Raw genomic sequence first — 19,421 nt, 5'->3', positions numbered from 1 at the left:
TCACCTAAGCTGGTCAACTGAGAGGAGGGAGCCTCAACTGAGAAAATGCCTCTAGAAGATCAGCTGTAGGCAGGCCTGTAGGGCATTTTCTTAATTAGTGATTGATGGGGGAGGGCTACCCCTGGGGTGGTGGTCCTGGGTTCTATAAGAAAGCAGGCTGAGCAAGCCATGGGGAACAAGCCAGTAAGCAACACCCCTCCATGGCTTCTGTATCAACTCCTGCTCCAGGTTCCAGCCCTGCTTGAGTTTCTGTCCTGACTTCCATCAGTAATGAACTTCCTATGTCATAGGAAAGGCTTTAAGTTCAGGCAAACCAGAATAGTTACTCACCTTGGTTCCAGGAAGGAATTCCAATGTGGTTCTGCTAGCATCACAGACTCTCTCCACTGCCTGAAACTTCCTATGAACAGCCTTGTCACATTGCTAAGAGGTTTATGTATGTTTGTTGAATCTGAATTACACAAAGAGATATATGGGCTTCTAAGGTCCTTTAGAATCCTAAAACCTTATTACTTTTTCCTTAGGATCCCTTGATCACATCACTGTGGTAACTGCTGATGGGAAGCTCGCTCTAAATCAGATTGGCCAGATCTCCATGAAGTCGCCACAGATGATTCTGGTGAATATGGCCAGCTTCCCAGAGGTAAGGTGCCTTATTGTAAGGGTCTGTCTTCAGAGTTTCTTTTGGAATGAAGGAGGTTTGATCCGGTCAGAAGCAAATGTTCCCTTTTGTTTTGGAAGAAATTTATTAAAGAAAATTTAGGATATAAAAAGCTCTCTTACTTCTATATTTCTTATCTGTTAAACTCAGACGTTACAGTGACCAAGTAAGTAATTTGAAAATAGTAATGGAGGGCAGTGATTGGCTCTTGGGGGACTGTAAGGCTCTGGAAACCTGCTATACTAGTTACTTTTCTATTGCCGTGACAAACACCATGACCAAGGCAACTTATAGAAGAAAGCACTTAATTTGAGGCTCACAGTTCAGGGAGTTAGTCTCTGACCACCATGGAGCATGGCAGCAGGGAGGCAGACATGGAGCTGGAGCATAGCTAAAAGCTTTTGAAACTTCAAAACTGACCCCAGTGACACACCCTCTCCAACAAGGCCACACAAAATAATGTTTCCCAAACAGTTCCACAAAATGGGGACCAAACCTTCAAATACATGAACCATTCTCATTCAAACCACCATACCTGGAAGTAGTCTTTTGGCCTATTTCTGGGGCACCTCTCCTCAGTTCTTGCTGAAGATTGCAGGTAGAAATGTAAGCCTGGTAATTAGTATTGACAGATGCTCCAGTTTTTAGTTTTAAAAGAAGCTAGTAACCCTGAGTCTTGCACAAAGTATGTTTTGTTCTCTAAATGTTTTGGACTAATTGACTTTTCTCTTTTAAAAATGTAGGGCAGCCAGGAGTGCTGACACGTGTCTGTTACCTCAGCTCTTAGGAGTTGGAGGCAGGAGGATGAATGAAACTGCCTCAAAATAAATTAGAAACTCTTGAGACAGATAAACTATTTTAATGGACAAGATATGGCTCAAGGACCACCATTTTGTGACCCCTGTATTAGAACTTGGAGAAGACCCTCCAGGACTTGACCTTTGTTCACACTAGAGATCATCAGTACGTGCAGTGCCTGACTTTAGAGACTGGAGGGTGAACTGCATCTTACCTTCAGGCTATAGTTGAAAAACGTAGAGAACCGGAAATCTAGTCCTAGCTCCACCTCCAACTGGCCTGGTCCTTTGGCAAATCACTTCCTCTGTGGGCTTCCATTTCCTTACTTTCTTGCTCTGGTCTCTGTCTCAGTAGATTTGTCCACAGCAGGCTGTGCACTGGATTTGACAAACTAGCTTAGCAGCAAGAGCAAGAACAAACCGTCTCCAACCAGAAGACTGAGGCTGCTAGGCCAGGTGCACTTCTAGAGCCACAGTTACTCTCTGCCCCACTCCAGTCTCAGTCCTGCAGCCTAAGTGAACTTGAGTGTTTCAAAGTGTGTATTGGATTGTGCCGTTCTCATAGTTCAGACAATCTTTAAGAAATGAAAGCCCAGAATCTTTACTGTGGCCAAGAAAGCTTTAGGTGATCTTGCCTAGGCCTGCTTCCAGTCCTTGCAGTCCTGTGGCACTGTATCCTGGTACATTGCTCTAGGCATACTGACCTTGAAACACACCATGCCTTTTACACCCTCTGGGCTTTTGTAGGTACTGCTCCTGTGACTTGAAACCTTTTGGCTGACTATTTACTCCTTCTGCATTGAGGTACAATGTGAGTGTCACTGTTCCACTAGGCTATAAGCTTTGAGTAGAAGAGTCATATATAATGTGTTCATTGTAGTCACATCAAACACAGTGCCTGGCCCACAAAAGCACTCCATACATTGTCTTTATGTTGGTAGATATGTGTTGTTAGGTTTATGGAAGGGAAGCACTCATTCATGGAGTTACTGTGGAGCATAGAAATAGATGCAAAGGGAACTGTCAGTTCTTCCCTCTTTGGCTCCCTCTGAACCACTGAGGCCTCCCTGCCCTGTTCATCTAATCCCTTAGACACTGTAGGCCAATTTAAGGAATAGCCTCCTAATTACACAGCTTGAAGACCTCATCAGACAGATTGCTTTTCAGAGCCAGCCACTTCTGTTATTAAATAAATAGCAAATGATATTCACAGAAGTAGCACCTGATTGGCCACCAAAGCATCTCTTATGAAGCAGGAGGAGGTATTAACTGCTTAGTTTTTTCTTAGGAAGTTGGAGTATATTTTCATCTTTGAGCTAAAGTATCTTTGCCATTTCTCTAACATGCAGTCCCCTGGGTTTTGAGAAAAGCTTTACCAGTGTCTCAGTAGTAGAGTCCATGTACAGGCACAGGGAGGAAGTGGGAGTTATGTTCCCCTTTGAATTTCTTATTCTCATCTGGTGTATACATTAAACAAACAGCTCTAAATAAACATTTCCTTCCTCCAGCTTTAGAAGCTGCCCATATAGTACTGAGGTTCATAGCTTCAAAATGCTGAGCTAATCCTCCTTGTGTTTATAGAATTCCTTTCTGTTTCACATGCAGTTGGCTTTCTTTACAAACCTGAACATTTCTGTGTCATGCTGTTGTGACACAATACAGATTTACATGTATAATCTTTCAAATGCATTGAAGGCAAAAACTGTTGCATTTGTTTAGCATATATTCTGCTTGATAAATGGTGCACACAGTTGCTCCCTTCCCTAAACATGCCTGTAGCTACAGTTAATGATAGGAAAGAAAAGAAGTAAATAAAAACCATAGCATTGCCGGGTAGTAGTGGCGCACGCCTTTAATCCTAGCACTTGGGAGGCAGAGGCAGGCAAATTTCTGAGTTTGAGGCCAGCCTGAGCTACAGAGTGAGTTCCAGGACAGCCAGAGATATACAGAGAAACCCTGTCTTGAAAAACAAAACACACACACACACACACAAAAAACAAAAACTATAGCATCATTTGAATAAAGCAAAGAACAACAACAAAAATCAACAGTCTCCACTATTTTTCTGTGGATGGAAGAGAACTGGTGTGTGGAAATCTCTGCAGTCACCTTCTTACCGATTCTTTCACACATCAACAGTAAGATCAATACCCGAGTTCTGTTTTGTGGATGAGGTAACAGGCTCAGAGAAGGGAACTACCTGCCCTAGCTTCAAGCTGCTATTGCACAGAGCTCTGCTTGACATAGAGGCTTGTTTCATCATCATCCACTGATTCATCAGTGTCTTTTGAGTCCACAAGTCCATATTGAATAGGTTCAATATGTAGGCTGGGAACTCATTGATGATTAAGAGATCCTAGAGATCTGTTTTCATGTACCTTGTATTGTAAGGGCTCACGGAGGTATAGAGAAGGTAGAAGGCCAGTAATTGATACAGCATGAACAGGGTTGGCTGTTGACCTGTCTACAGACATTTTGCCATTCCTTGTCCATCATGGAGGATTAGCTTAAGAATAGCAAGGGCAGGTATTGCTAATTGATAGTGTAACTCTCCTCTGCCTGTCCCCAGATGGGATCAGTGATCTTTCTCAATAGATACATATTCTAGCAGCCGTAGCCAGTTGGTTAGTATTGAGAGCAAAACAACCAGTCTGCCTTGTGATACTAGTGAGTATTCCCCTCTAGTGATGGAATAAAGGCTAAGATGAGGGAAGGAAACTGTGTATGTGTGTATCCCGTTTGTTTGTTTGTTTGTTTGTTTGACCTGTGAATAATTTAAACATACTGTTAGGGAAATGATTATATTTTCCTGAGGTCTGTATCCTACCATGTCAAACCAAAATATACATACCTAGGATAAATTAGAAGAATTACTTTCAGTGGGTTTCTTTATTAAAAAAAAAAATCTTACTTACCATTTTTCCCTGAATATGAAGACATAGAAAAGCTAAAATGTAAAAATTAAGGTTTTGAAGTAAGGTCAGGAGATGCATTTTCTAATAAATTTATTTAAACAACATTACTAATATTTGTTCAAGGTTTTGGTGCCCACTTGCCTTGTACTTTAACTGGCACTTTACCTTCTACTATGAAGGTGGAAATGTTGGGGCACACTTCTGCCTAGCTCGGTGAGTGAGTACTCTTGTAACTACAGGGGAAGGTTGCATAGAATTATTTAGGCCAGACTGAAAAGGAGCTTAGTGGCTGTAGGGGGAGTTACAAGCAGTGGTTTGTTGGTTATGTGGTGAGACGCTGTAGAAGGATGGGAGATAAAGCTTCCTCTATGAAGTGGGGGGTGCTCCCTTTACTCTTAACTCTACAAATGAATGATTTCGTTAAGAATGGCTATTCTCTGCACAGTGATACTAAGTTTATTTCTTTGCCTAGTTAACCTCTTTAATTTGACTTCACGTGTGTGTTTTATGTGCTTATGTGTGTACCATGTGCATGCTGTGCACTCGGAGGCCAGAAGATAGTAGTGGGTCCCTTGGAATTGGAGTTGCATATAGTTAGTGGCTGCCACATGGGTGCTGAGAAAGAAATTTAGATCCTCTGCAAAAGCAGCAAGTGTTATTAACTGCCGAGCCATCTCTCCAGCACCACATAGATAGGTAGTGTTCATAGTTGTTTCCTTACATAATAATTACTGGGTACTCCGAGCTTGAGCATCTGTAAAGAGTAAAGACAAAGTAACAACAAAGGACTAAATGCAGTTCAGCCTCTCCTTACCCTTGAGAGTAACTGAAGTTTGATATGCCGTGTCCTTATTGCGTATTTCTTGGGCTCTCAAGGAATACTGTCTGTTCTAAAGGATTTGGCTTTACCCTGTAGGCCCTTTGTTCACAGTCAACAGCTGGTGCTTTGTTATGTCACAGCTTCCTTTCCAACCCAAGAGTCTGTGGCCAGAGGTACCATTTTAAAGCTTAAATTCTTCACATCTGGGTGTGGATGTTCTAGTTTGGCATTTTGACTTTATACAGGTATTGAATTAGGATTATTTAAAGTTGGAGTGGGAAGTTTTAGATGCCTCCTCTAAAACATTAACTGTGAGATGCTTGGAGAGATAAAATAGGTGTGTGCCACCCTCTGTGCCTGTCACATGTAAAAGCTGGGGAGGGGCTCAAAGACAGGAATTGGCCTTTGAATTCAAGTGACATGGATCAGCTCTGGAAAAACCTAAAATTCTTTTGAGGATGTCAGAAGCCTTGTTCCTGTGAGTTCATTGTCATCTAGTGGAAATCTCTTCCACCCACTTTCTGTTGCTTTTAGGACTGATACAAGGTAAGGCTGACCTTAGGACTCTGAACTAGTGAATGCCTGTCAGAGGAGTTCCTGAAGGATGTTAGGAGGGCAACAGTGTTTCAGGGTAATACTTACATTAACCCTGCCATTAATTTGAGGACTTTACATGTACTCAGGACATGGACGTGACTGCTCTTACTGGATGTTAACAGTGCCAAGAACTGAGTGAGGTGTATTAGCTCAGTCACCGTCGATGTTTGGGTACCACATCGTCTCAGATTGCGAATGGTCAAATGTATTTAGGGAACCTGATCCCAGAGCTAGGTATAAACTGAAGCTTTCCTGACTCCGAGACCCACGCTTTGACCCTTCTGCCATGCTGCCCTGTGCTGTGCACACCAGGGGATGTTTACTGCTTATGCCGAAGTGGGAGTGAGCTTGGTCTTGAGTGGAGATGTGAATGAGTTAAATTTATTTACTCATTCCACATCGGCACTGGTATATTTTGAGTGTAAAATGTCAACTGGAATTTTTAACGTATGAAATCTTTCATCTGTGTTTGCACCGATCTTTGCACAGACCAGCCCTCCTCCCTTGAGGATTTATTGTGGTTTTGATCTGTGTTGCCTCAAACCATTGAAATCTTTTCAAAGAAGCAGAGCTGTTTTCTTTTTATTTTTTCTACTCTTTCTTTTTTTCCTTCCGCAATACACTGGTACCAGGAGTGGACATAGTTTGCTATTCAGCTTGATCAAAGCACTCTACACCAGTGTAACTTCCTGATCTTACTGGTAACAGAACTAAATGTTTCCATGTTCTGCCAAGATGGGTTGCCAGTTATCGACAGAGGGCTTGCATCTGGTAATAATTATTTACTAATTCTGTTTACCTTTTGATCTGGTTTTCAGTGTACAGCTGCAGCTATCAAGGCCATAAGAGAAAGTGGAATGAATCTGAACCCAGAAGTGGAAGGAACACTAATTCGGGTACCCATTCCTAAGTAAGTCTGGCTGAAATCCATGTATTCTAGTGATGTGGGATAGTTGCCCTTGGATGGAAACCAGTACCCTGCAGCACTATTGGGCCAGTGGCATGGCTCACTTACCTGTGTCTCTCACCCTGGCTGTGCTATAAGATAGATTTGCTGGTACAGACTTGTTTACCGAGCACCTATGTGTGCTGTATGCTTGGTCTACAGCAGTGAGCTTTCAGAGCACCTTGTCCTTCTCACACTTTCTGGCAGAAAAGTTAGGACAAGTTAGCACAGAGAGTCATTACAGATCATATGAAGTAGATTCTAGGAGGAAATAAAAGCCACCAGTATTCAAGTGAGAGCACGCGGTGGGAGAGCTAGAGGGAAGGGCAGTGTTAGTGTGTGGGGATTCTGTCCGGGCTAAAGCTTCTGCTGAGAGCCTAATGAGGAGGCAGAGGCATCAGCCTAGAGGCAGCCTTCCAGGGAGGGGGAGTGGCAAGCAAAGGCCTCCGATCAGAAAGCAAATTGACACTTGCCAACTCTAACCCCATATTCCTTGTTGAATTATTTTTACATTTGTCTTTGGTAATTGAAAGATTTAAGGTATAGATCCAGAGTCATGAGTTTTTGTTTTGTTTTTTTTTAATGGAGTTTTAAATGAATTAAAATAGATCTTTGTTCCTAAAATTGAAAAGAGAAGACAGGGCTGATGAGATGGTTCATTGGTTTAAAAAAGAAAAGAAAAGAAAAGAAAAAAAAAAGGAAAGAAAAGAAAAGGCTTGCTGTACAAGCCTGACAAGCTGACTTCAATCCCTGAGCCCACATAAAGGTGGAAAGAGACAGCTGACTCTACAGAGTTGTCCATTGGCCTCCACGTGTGGGCTGCGGCAGCAACTCCCTGTCCCAGTAATAAATTAAAAATATTTTTAAAAAGAAAAGATAATACTTGGGAAGTGGGGTCAGGAGGGTCACAAGTTCAAGGGCAGCCAGATCTATACAACGTAATTCTTTCTTGAAAGAACTGACAGGATGGTGACACGTTTGAGTAAAAGAAAATCTGCTGTGCCTGAAGCTTAAAGAGAGGGTGGTGAGAGTAGGTAGGGACTAGTACTGAAGGCAGGGTCATGGCCATGGGAGGGACTGGGATTTCTTCTAATGGTGGGGAGAGTGAGGAGAAGCCATTGGATTGGTTGAGGCAAAGGACTGATGGTCTTACAGAGCTTTGTGGGCATCTCTCTCATTGCTAATTAACATGGAATTTACAAAGTAGACATAAAAGAACAGTCCACAGTCAAAGTCACAGCAATCTACGTGAAACATGAACCATGGTTACACGGCAGGAGAGCAAAGCTCCTATTACTACTACACAGTACTGCACATTGGATCAATTTGTTTAGCCATTCAACAAATACTAAGTCCTAACCATAGGACAGGTCCTTTATTATGGTACAGCAGTAAACACAACAACAAAGCTCCTTGTTCCTCTGCAGCTCACCTGATAGCTAGTTGAGTAGATGCTGTAAACTGCCAGTGTAGTGTCCAGTGATACTAATGTCGGTAGGGCAAAGAGATAAGGGAGGGTTAGAGAGACAGCTCAGCGGCTCAGCGAGTGAGAGTACTTAACTCCTCTAGCAGAGGACCTGGCTTCAGTTCCCAGCACCTATATTAGATAGTTTACAGCTGTATCTCCAGTTTCAAAAGATTTGATATGCCTTCTGGCACTGTCTTAGTTACTATTGTGATAAAACACTATGACCAAGGAAGCCTCTAGGTGGAGGAGTTTATATGGGGCCAGTGGTTGCAGAAGTATGGGAATCTATCACCATCGTGGCAGGGAGCATGATAGTAGACAGGAAGGCATGATGCTGGAACAGTAGCTGAGAGCTCACAAACAGAAAGCAGAGTGTACACTGGGGGATGGCACGAGGCTTTCTGAAACTTCAAAGCCAGCCCCACACCTCCTCTAAGAAGGCCACACCTCCAAATCCTTTCACAGTTCCACCAACTAAGGACCACGTGTTCAAACACAGGCACCGAATGAGGGTCATTCCCATGTAAACCACCGCAGGCCTCCTGAGTACTTACACGTCTACGGTGCATGAACTCATGTGGTATGTACACCTACATATACATTTTTTTTTTAAATCTTTTTTAAAAAGTTAGAAGCTGGGAGGTGGTGGCGCACGCCTTTAATCCCAGTACTTGGGAGGCAGAGGCAGGTGGATTTCTGAGGCCAGCCTGGTCTACAGAGTGAGTTCCAGGACAGCCAGGGCTACACAGAGAAACCCTGTCTCGAAAAACAAAACAAAAACAAACAAACAAAAAAAAGTTAGAGAAATTTGGGGGCTTTATAAAAGCAAAATTCATAAAGGAAGGGACCTTTGCATGATGTAAAAGAAATGAGTGACATCTTCCAAATAACTAGGAGGGAGCTAGAATGTCCACGGTTCCATTTGTGCCACCTGTCATGCCGCATTACGTTATGGAAACTGCTTCATTTGTCATATGATCGACTCTAAGAGGTAAACTAGTGCCTTTGAGGCCTTAGTTTCTAAAGCATGGAGCTCCACTCAGGTTTCCTTGGTTACAAAGTATCATGATAGCGTCATGATTTTTTTCCTTCCTTCCCTCCTTCCTTCCTTCCTTCCTTCCTTCCTTCCTTCCTTCCTTCCTTCCTTCCTTCCTTCTCTCCTTCCTTCTTTCTGCCCTCCCTCCCTGCTGCCTTCCTCCCTGGCTCCCCCCCCTCCCTTCCTTCTTTCTTTTTTTTTTCTTTTTATGATGAAGTCTTACTATGTGGCCAGGTATTTGAGATCATCCTGTCTCAGCCTTCAGAGTGCTGTGAGTACAGAAAGCAGAGTGTACACTCAGCCATGAAAACCAGTTATAACACTGAGGAAACTAAGAACTTCCTTGATTGAACTTTTTCTTGCCTTATGGCCAGAAAATAGCTCCATACTTCATACTATATAAAACTGGTTTAACACTCTGCTCTGGCATTGTGTGAATTAGGTAGTATAACCTTGTACTTAGCAGCTATAAAGACTTGGGTTCAAGTTCAGATATATGTTTGCTTGGGAAGTGTCTTCTGAACGTGTGTCTATACCAGGCTCTGGTGGGGACATATAGGCCTTATGTTTACCTTACGTATGTTCATAGGCGATTTGTCAGGTTCCTTGTTTATATCACCTCCAGCTTGCTTGAGAAAGCTACTGTGGCCCACAGTTTATTGAAAAAAAAAAAAAAAAGCCCTGAAACTCTGAGAAATAAAGAAATTGCCCAAGATCATATGACCAGTAAGTGGTAGGCAGGATTTGAGAATCACAAGTTTTTTTGTTACTCTCTGTTCAGATAATTCTGGAAAGTGCTGAAAGTACTCATGAATATCAGAAGCAAGATTTACAAGTAGAAGGGCTGGATAGATAGATGGCTCAGCAGTTAGGAGTGCTTACTGTCCTTCCAGAGGACTCAGGTTCAGTTCCTAGTCCCTTATCAGGCATCTTACAGGTGCCTTTAACTCCAGACCAAGGGTCTGACATTTTCTGGCCTCTGGAGTACCTACACACATTTGACATATGATCTCATTCATACACACACATACACACACGTAAATACAAATAAAATCTTTAAAAAATATTTTTAGGGCTAGTCATGGTCAGAATATATGTGGTGGCAAACTTTAAATCTAAGCAATGTACTCTTCTGCCTGCCCTGTATATCACCTGAAAGCTCCTGGCAGAGTGGTGTCCAGTGTGTTAAACATTCTTCATTCTTAATGTTCACTGAAGTAACAGTGTATGGGGTTTCTGTGCTCCCAACAGATCACACAGCTTATTGTTTCTCTTAGCCTCATGAATCTCTGCCTGTCTTTGTGTACTCTTTTACCTACTTTACAAATAATAAACTTAAGCACAGTAAGTCACTAGAGCCATGTGGGAGTCACTGCCAAAACCTAATGGAAACTTCAGTCCTTTTACTTTAAAATCAACTTTTATCCCTTCACATGACATAGCTTTCATAATAAAGAACAGATCATCCATTTTTTATCTGGAAAACTACCAAACACATAATTCAGTAAGGGGCCTCATGACCCTGCTACCTTGTCAAAGAGAAGAAAGTATATAAAAAATGAGGTTTGCAGGAGCAGAGGGTTTTGGTCTGTCAACTTTCTCTTGGATTACATCCATTAGCCAAGATAAAATATTGTAAGAACTAATGTAACGAATCCCTGTGTCTTTGAAATTTACAAGTGAAACACACAGATCCTTCAAACTTACATTTGACACACCAAGGGCAACCGTTAACTCCAGCAGGGTTGCAGAGATGCGTGTTATGTCTGTCTGATCTTACAAATAAAAATGTGAGAAGCATTTGGGCTGCTCTGAAGTGAACCCAAGTCAACAGTGAACATGAGCAACACAGATTCATAGCATTGCAGAATCTGGGAACTGTGGAGGGACCTGGCAGACCTGAGGACAGACTCTTCATCTGGGACAGGAGGAAGTCAAGGCTCAGCAAAGTGAAGTGGCCTGTACAACTGCAGACAGGAGATCAAGAACAGAGAATCTATTGCTCTTGTAATAGTTCCTTCCTTCCTTCCTTCCTTCCTTCCTTCCTTCCTTCCTTCCTTCCTTCCTTCCTTCCTTCCTTCCTTTCTTTCTTTCTTTCTTTCTTTCTTTCTTTCTTTCTTTCTTTCTTTGGTATTTTTGAGACAGGGTTTCTCTGTGTGTACCTCAGGCTGTCCTGGAACTTACTCTTTAGACAGGCTGGCCTCAAATAGCCACCAGTAGCAGGTCTTTTCACTTCTTTTAATCTTGGAAAGTTCATCTTAAATTAAATTTGTGGGATTGTTTATATCGTTCTTGGGAGACAATGTGATGATGTGCTTGATGCCGTTGATACTAGGCAGAACCCACCTGATGCTGCTGTTCCTTCCTTCTTTCTCACAGACAAGTAAGGGCCTCAGTCTCCTTTATAGGGAGAGGACATGGAGTCAAAGAACTAAAGCACTGGCCCTGGCCTCCCAGCTAGTGTAAGGCATGTACCCATGCACACGTACATACCTCAAAGCAAGCTTGGGAAATACATGAGAAGAGAATAAATCACTAAGATCCATTTCTATTTATAAAATTGTAAGCTTAGTTAGGAACATTTGCCTTCTCTGGCCATTTGTGACTCTTGTGCCTAAGGGTCATGTGCAGGTTTGTTTGTTTTGCCCTAACTCCAGTTGTCCCACTGTAATTCTCCTGTAACTGAGCCACTCCACCTCACGTCATCACACTTAGAGAGTCTCAGGTCTGTAAAAATGAGTTTGCTGAGTTCACAGCTCTCTGATCAATGAAGGGATGGAAGATTAGACGGTAGGAGGTCAGGCCCAGAAGCTGAGTCGTCCTTTTCCTCTTTTTACTGCCAATCAAAGATCAGCTGTGTGGCCAGGGGTGTTTTGTTTGTTAATTTTGAAACGGGGTCAAACTATATTGTGTTAGCTGGTCTGGAGCTTCCTATCCCATGTAGACAAGGCTGGCCTTAAACTCAGGAGAAATCCATCTGACTCTGCCTCTTGAGCCCTGGGATTAAAGGTGTGTGACAACAAGCTTGGTGGCTGTAGGAATTTGTCATGTTGTCTTTTCTGATAAAAATACTCCACCCTGTTCTTCAGGAAATAGCTTTTGTACTGTTTCCTCACTAAGTGAAGCAGTATGCCCATCCTTTCTATGAAAATACCCTATTGTTTTCAAGACAAGATCTTATGTAGCCTAGGCTAACCCTAAACTTGCTAACTAAAAATGGCCCTAAATATTTGATCTTATGTACACCACCACACCTGGTTTATTCCTTATTTCATTTTGTTTTGCTTTGAAACGGGGTTTCTCTGTATAGCTCTAACTGTCCTGGAACTTGCTTTGTAGACCAGGCTGGCCTTGAACTCAGAGATTAGCCTGCCTCTGCCTCCCAAGTGCTGGGATTAAAGGCATGAGCCACCACCACCCAGCTTCTTTATTCCTTTTAAAGGTTGTTCAGTGTTTGTATTTTATACTTACTATTAACTATTTCCCAAATGTCAGATATCTTGTTTTAAATTGTTTTTCTTTTGGTGTCTTTTTTTCTTAGATTGGTTTATTTTAGTTTAGTTGTATGAGTGTTTTGCCTGCATGTGTGCATGTGCACTGTATGTGTGCCTGATGCCAATGGAGGTCCGAAGAGGGTGTCAGATCTCCTAGAACTGGAGTTTTGGTGACTATGAGGGACCATGTGGGTGCTGATTAGCCATCCTGAGTCCTCTGTGGGAGTGAACAGTGGTGCCCTTGACTGCTGGGCTGTCTTTCCAGTCTCTTAGCTGTGTTTTAGCTCTTGTAAAACACAAGATGTTATTCTAAAGCCTGACTCTGAGTCCTGCTGAGAGCAGATGAGGTGGGAAGTTGGGGGTTGGGGAAGAAGTGAATGTGGAGTGTAGGGCCTGAACATTGCTCGTGCTGCTTGGTGTTCCTTGTGTTTCAGCACCACTGTGCAGTGCTGAGTTGCTTAGAGATACGGACACTGGAGGACTCCACAGCCATCTACAGCATTCCTGGGTGACCCCTCCGTTGTTCCCCAGACCCTAGCCTGTTGTTATCCTTCTGGAAGCCTCTATAGTAGTTGTTGCCTCCTCCAGCTCATGGAATGGCTAATGGTAAGCAAGGGGACAGTGTGCTCTGTGTTTGCCTCATGCCATTCCCCGGTTCCCTTTGTTGTTGTTGTCATACATAATTACTGTAAACCTTTGAGAGTTTGCTCAGGTTCATTAGCTAGTACAAGCAGAATTAAAGATCATCCAGATTTGGAGCTATTTCACATCAGATTTATAGTCTTGCTTCTGTTGCCTTGTAAGAGTGCTTTCTGTTTCACATTTGCTGGTTTTCATAGTAAAGGGTGCAGAGATTGATATTTTAAATTTTTATAATATATAATATGATATAATATAATACAATACAATACAATACAATATAATTGTCTTAGTTACTGGTTTATTGCTGTGAAAAGATACCATGACCAAGGCAACTTATAAAAGAAAGCATTTAATTAGGAGCTTGCTTACAGTTTCAGAAGTTTGATCACTAAAGCCGCCAGCGTTGTATCAGGTAGACATGACAGAAGTTGCTGTAGCTAAGACCTGCATCCTGATCCACAGGCAGAGAGAGACAGGACCTGGTGTGAGCCTTTGAAACCTAAAAACCCACCCCTGGAGACACACCTACTCCAGCCGAGCCACACTTCCTAATCCTTTCTACATAGTCCACCAACTAGGGACCAAGCATTCAAGCATATGAGCGGGGGTGTTGGGGGGTTCTCATTCAGACCCCCTCAGTGATAATCCAAGTCTGTAGAGTGAACTGTTCCCAGGCCCAGAGAGATGGTTCACTGGTTAAGAGCACTTCCTGCTTTTGCAGAGGTCCCAGATTGAGTTCCCAGGTCCACATGGTAGCTAACAGCTGTCTGTAACTCCAGTTCTAAGGGATCTGTTATGGCTTCTGTGGATATTAGGCATGGACATACATTCAGGGAAAATACTTATAAACCATAAAAGTAAATTAATCTTAAAAACGTAATTTTCAATGTTCAAATCAGGATCCCCCATCTGACAGTGGGTTTGTATGCTGTGTTTTAGTTGGGCAGTCTGAAGTACAGTAGTGCTTCAGAAATCTTTAGCTCTACTTAGAGGTAAGATATAACTCTAAGTAGAGTTAGTGAGTACTATTTCCAGTGTACGTGATGTTGCACTGGGGGCACACACATTTAATCACATACTCAGGAGGCAGAGGCAGGCAGATACCTGTGAGTTCAAAAATAATCTGGTCTACATAGTGAGCTTCAGGCCAATCAGGGTTACATAGTGAGACTGTATCTCAAAATAAGTAAATAACTAAAAATCAATTTATATGTCCCTATAACTACCATTCCATTCAAGATATAAAATAGTTTATATGTTCCATCTCCCTCTTGGCAGGTCATCTCCCACCCACCTATGTTTCCTCCTCTGATACCAGACAACTGCCATCTAGTTTTATAAGAATATAGAAGGGTTTGGTTTTTCATTTTGTTTTGGGCCCCATAAATAGAAAGCATCCTGGACAGCCAGTAACTTATTCAATAGGTGTTTCTGAGTGTGTTCTATATGTAAGCGTAGTGTAGACACAGGATAAAGTGGACAGCAGGATAGACAAAGCTATTCACCATACGGAACATGAGCAGAAGGGGTCGGTAACACATACAGAATGAGAGAAGGGGGCTTATGGATAAGAGTGATTTTGTTCTCCTGGATAAAAATGAGGCCGGAAGGAACAGGATGGCATGAATGGAGCTGATGAGGATGGTGATTCGGTTGAAGACACTCATGGTTGCCTTCAGAGGTGATCACATAGCAGGGAACTGAAGTGTGTAGGAGAGCAGCATATACCTGTATCTAACCCTGAACAGAGGAATCCAAGTGTGAAGGCCCTGAGGGAGTCTGCCATGCATATCAGAGAAACAGCATGAAGACTTGTGCTATGGCAGAGTGCACTAGGGCAGAGAGCTCGGGGATGAAGTCAGAGTGCTCTGAGGAAGTCGAGGCCTGTAGGATTTTACAAACTATGATGAGGATTTTGGCTTTGACTTAGAATGAAACAGAACCATTAAGGATTTTGAACAGGGGAGTAGTGTGATTTATGTTTTCTTACGATCGCTCTGCCTGCTGTTGTAGAGATGGTTCTGTAAGGAAGCAAAGGATAAACCCAGGGACCATTCCCACGAAGTGATGGCCTTGGACTGGGGTAGATGATGGAGCTGCTGAGAGGGAGGGGCATGGATGCTGGGTGAGTTTTAATGTTAGGGCCACGGAGGTGGCTCAGCAGCCAAGCTTGACCGCGTTAAGTTCATTCTTGGGATCCTTGTAGTGAAAGGAGAGAACTAGCTCCTGAAAGTTGTCCACTGACCTCCACTCAGGAATTATGCCACACACGTAACCACCCCCAATACACAAATAAGTAAAAAAAGGAAAACTTTTTTTTTTTACTTTTTATTGATTCTTTGTGAATTTCACATCATGCTATCCAATTCTGCTCATCTTCCAGTCCCTCTATATCCACCCTCTGCCCTTGCAACCCCCCCAAAAGAAAGCAAAAAGTAAAAAAAAATTTTTTTAAAAGGTATATAACCTTTTGCCCAAACAGCTTTACTTGCAGATGTTCATTCCAATGAGTTACTGATCTGGTTTGAGGCCTCTGGCTTCTGCAACACTATTCCTCTTGGATATTCTGTTGTTGCCCTGTGTCATGGAGACTGTCCCCTTCATGCACCCCATCTGCTCATAGACGGGGTAGATGTTGGTTGAGGTGGGACAAATCTAAGCCCTGGATGTGGGCCTGGGTGGTTGGCAGGTTAGGGTCAGGGCCAGCTCTCCTGTGTGTAAGCCATTGAGGCCAGCTCTCCTGTGCCAGCCCCAGCAAGGCCAACCCTCCCTGATCCATGCCACTCTGGCCAGCTCTTCCAGACTGCCTTGGTGAGGGCCAGGGCCAGCTCTCCCTCCTGCAGGTAGCAGCGAAGAAGAAGCCAGGTCAGCTCAGCTCAGCTCAGCCCTTGAAGATACTTATATGGCCCCGGGTGGCAGCCCAGACCACCAATGTCCACATGGCCTTTGGTGGTATCATGGGCCTCAAATATAGGACATTGACATAGACCCCTGCTGTAACAGGGTCACAGACCTAGACATGTCCCTCAAAGGCAGCATAGGCATAGATGTCACCGTGGCCTCAGATGGCAGCACAGGCTACTTATATCAGGATGTGTTCCTCACCACCCTTGAGCCTCCTCCATTCTGCTCCTCTTCATAGTACACGAACTGGTCTGCCCCTCTTTCTCTCCCATCTCTCTACTGCATACTTGCTCACCGTTTCATTATAGTGGTGCCTGCCCATGCTATTTGGTGGAAGGCTGGCTTCTCACATTTTAATGGGAGGACTTGCCTGACATGTATGTAGTCTTGGGTTTGATCCTCAGCCAGCACTGCGTTTTCCCAGGAATGGGGATTGAACAGAGCTTTGCACATGCTAGGCAAATGTTCTACCCCTGAACTTTATCCCTAGTTGCTCTGACATGGGAATATATCAGTTTGGAGACTCCAAAAAACACACCAAGATGGGATTAGATGTGTGAGGGATGGGACAGAGACAGCAGAGAGAAGACAGCCCAGACCTGACAACAGGTCTAAACAGAAGCATAGGATGAAAGTTATGCAGTACAACTCCTAGGGTGATTCTGAGCAGAGGCTGTCCCTGGAGGAGCCCTGTCCATAGTCAGTTCTGTGTATGAATGCTTAGGTATTGGTCAGGAGTAGCTAGGGAGTCTGCTTAGGAATGATCTCAGCTGAATGTAATGGAAGGTCTGGGAGTTTGGAAGCCGGGAGCTGTGGGCCTCTGTGCTCCTCAGAGCCCATCCTGCGGAGGGCAGTCAGGTTGATGTGCCCCTCCCACAGTAGCTGCCTTTTCTGTCAAATGAGATGAAGTGTCAGTGGTTTGAGGAGTAATCAGGTATTATATGTGCGATTTCTTCCTTGGGGGCTTGAACAGGCACTCAATATGTTGTAACTCCTTCTCTTTCGATGTTTGAATTCATTCTCCCAGTTAAGAGTTCTTGGTCACAGCTTTTTATTTTTTCTTTTAAATCCTGGTTATTTGGGAGTAAAATCAAGGCTACTTTTACTTTTGCTTACTGATTCTCTTCTAGTCCTAAGTGCTTCCTTTCCTCTTCATACTAACCCCTCTCCCAGCCTCATATACATGGCTTTTTTTTCCTTTGCTCTGCTTTTAGGGATGGGAGGAGTTGAGTCATTATGTTGTAATTATCTTGGAGTTTAAGTTCCTCAGGAGCACCATAGTTTGATTGTTAATAAGCATTTGGTTTATTCTTTGAATATGAATTACAGTGAAAAAGACCCCTTGGAAGGTATAACCAAATAAGAAAGTCTAGTATAGATAGATCTATGTTTCTGGTAAAGCCAGAGATACTAGCCATCCTCCCCACCCAGTGACCCATTCCCTCCCAATGCTTCTCATTGGGTATTTGCCAACATTAGCTCCCTCTGTTCCTCTGGACATTGGATGGGAGATCTGATGCCTTGCTGGCTTCCTCCTCCACTCCAAAGTTCTGAGGCAAGCGACGGAGAATTCCTCCTAGAATTAGACCAGAGAGTTTCCAAGGTAACAAGAAGTCTCGGCTGCTTTTTCCTTAGGCTGCCTTTCCCCCATACACAAACACACATGATTTCTCCAGGAAGTTTACCCGTGACAACAGGCTAGATGAGGTGGGTAGGATGGTCCCCAGTTTAGTTAGATGAAGAGGAGAATTGCTATACAGCCAGGGAGAGCCATGGCCGAGCTAGAGGACAGCCCTAAGAAAACCAGTATCAAAAGTGCTGTGTTCTTGGGCAGGATAATCCAGCTCTCTGAGCCTCACATACTCTGTGTATAAAACAGAATAATCACAGCATTTACTCTTGTGACGTGTGTGTGTGTGTGTGTGTGTGTGTATGTTTAGTAGAAGTGATACTTAAAATTTTGAATATTTTTTCTTCCTGGACTAGTAATGCACTGTATAGTAGCTTTATAGTGATCCTGGTAGGGATAGTGAGTCATGGCTCCCAGCTAGCTGTGTGATCACCAGGAAAGAGTGCTGTATTGCCAAGCTGCGTGGCCTGAAAGGCTAGGTGTGTGAAGTAGTACATCTTCAAGTCAGGCGTCTTCATTGGGTATTTGCCAACATTAGCAACATTGTCTTATAACGAGTTCATTAGAAGTCTCCCCATCATAAGCCAATATGTAAATGGGATTAACTGTTGTGTTACCACAGGTTGCTTTGTTTTATTATTTTGCACGTATCCTTTTGTAGTTGTCTCATTTTGTTCCAGCTGTAGACGTATCCTTTTGAAGTGCCTGTAGTACAGGCTACAGACTGAGGAAGCTGGGGCTGGAAAGTTTAAACCTTGCAGGAAAGTTTAAACCTTGCCCAAGGTCACAGATTAGTAAGTGGAAGAGCCAGTTTTCAGGCTCGAACCCATCTGCTTCCGGAGTTCGTGCTCTAACTGTGCTATCTATTGTTCCATTTAGTTTTGCCCCGGCTTTCTACCTCTTGTTACAGGGAGTGTGCATGATTGGCACATTCCAGGAAACATTAGTAAAGCCATTTCATTATACAGCCTACACATATATAGACATTGGTAGTTCTGAAAGAAAAAGCAAGTCAGAAGAAGAAAGCCCGATGGTCTGACTTGGGCTTAGTGACTTTGAACTGTACCTTAGCAACTGCTGGGTCTCTCTCTGTGCTTCTGTGCCACCGTCCTCTGTCTGCCATTATTCAGGCCAGTTCAGCAAACTACCTCTTGATGTTACATATCTAAGCAGATCTTAATGTACAGTGCACTCTTCAGCATAGCTGCTGGATTTGACTGACCAATGGTGAGGAGTGTAGTAGAACACCTGAAGTTCAGGACTCAGGCCATAGTGAACTCAGATTCTAGGTCTAGCAGAGACATAGGCCTATTGCTTCATCTGAGTCTGCTTTATCTGAAGTGTTGTGACATTCACTGAGTTAATACAATAGGCATCAGCTTAGAGCTTGGCACTTGGAAAGACCTCTGTAGGTGTTAGCATTACTGAAGCAGAAAGGACGTTCGAGTAAGGTGGTGAGGCAGATACAGTTGAGCGGTTCTCCGGGTCTCTTTGTCTTGCTCTAGTGTTTT

The 19,421-nt window shown here is 43.3% G+C and overlaps 1 protein-coding gene across 3 annotated transcripts in view; it reads left to right on the top strand.

Moving 5' to 3' along the window:
* Nucleotides 1–19,421, top strand: part of Mrrf (mitochondrial ribosome recycling factor) — a 54,501-nt gene that overhangs the window by 15,746 nt on the left and 19,334 nt on the right. For all 3 annotated transcript variants that reach the window (XM_028754659.1, XM_028754662.1, XM_028754660.1), the window contains exons 4-5: nucleotides 525–643; nucleotides 6,609–6,700. In XM_028754659.1, the coding sequence (XP_028610492.1) occupies nucleotides 525–643; nucleotides 6,609–6,700 (211 nt within the window). The remainder of the gene's footprint in view (nucleotides 1–524; nucleotides 644–6,608; nucleotides 6,701–19,421) is intronic.

Source organism: Grammomys surdaster, unplaced genomic scaffold, assembly GCF_004785775.1.
Source record: "Grammomys surdaster isolate TR1022 unplaced genomic scaffold, NIH_TR_1.0 126035, whole genome shotgun sequence".
Lineage (NCBI taxonomy): Eukaryota > Metazoa > Chordata > Mammalia > Rodentia > Muridae > Grammomys > Grammomys surdaster.
This window is presented reverse-complemented; position numbering and strand designations above follow the sequence as displayed.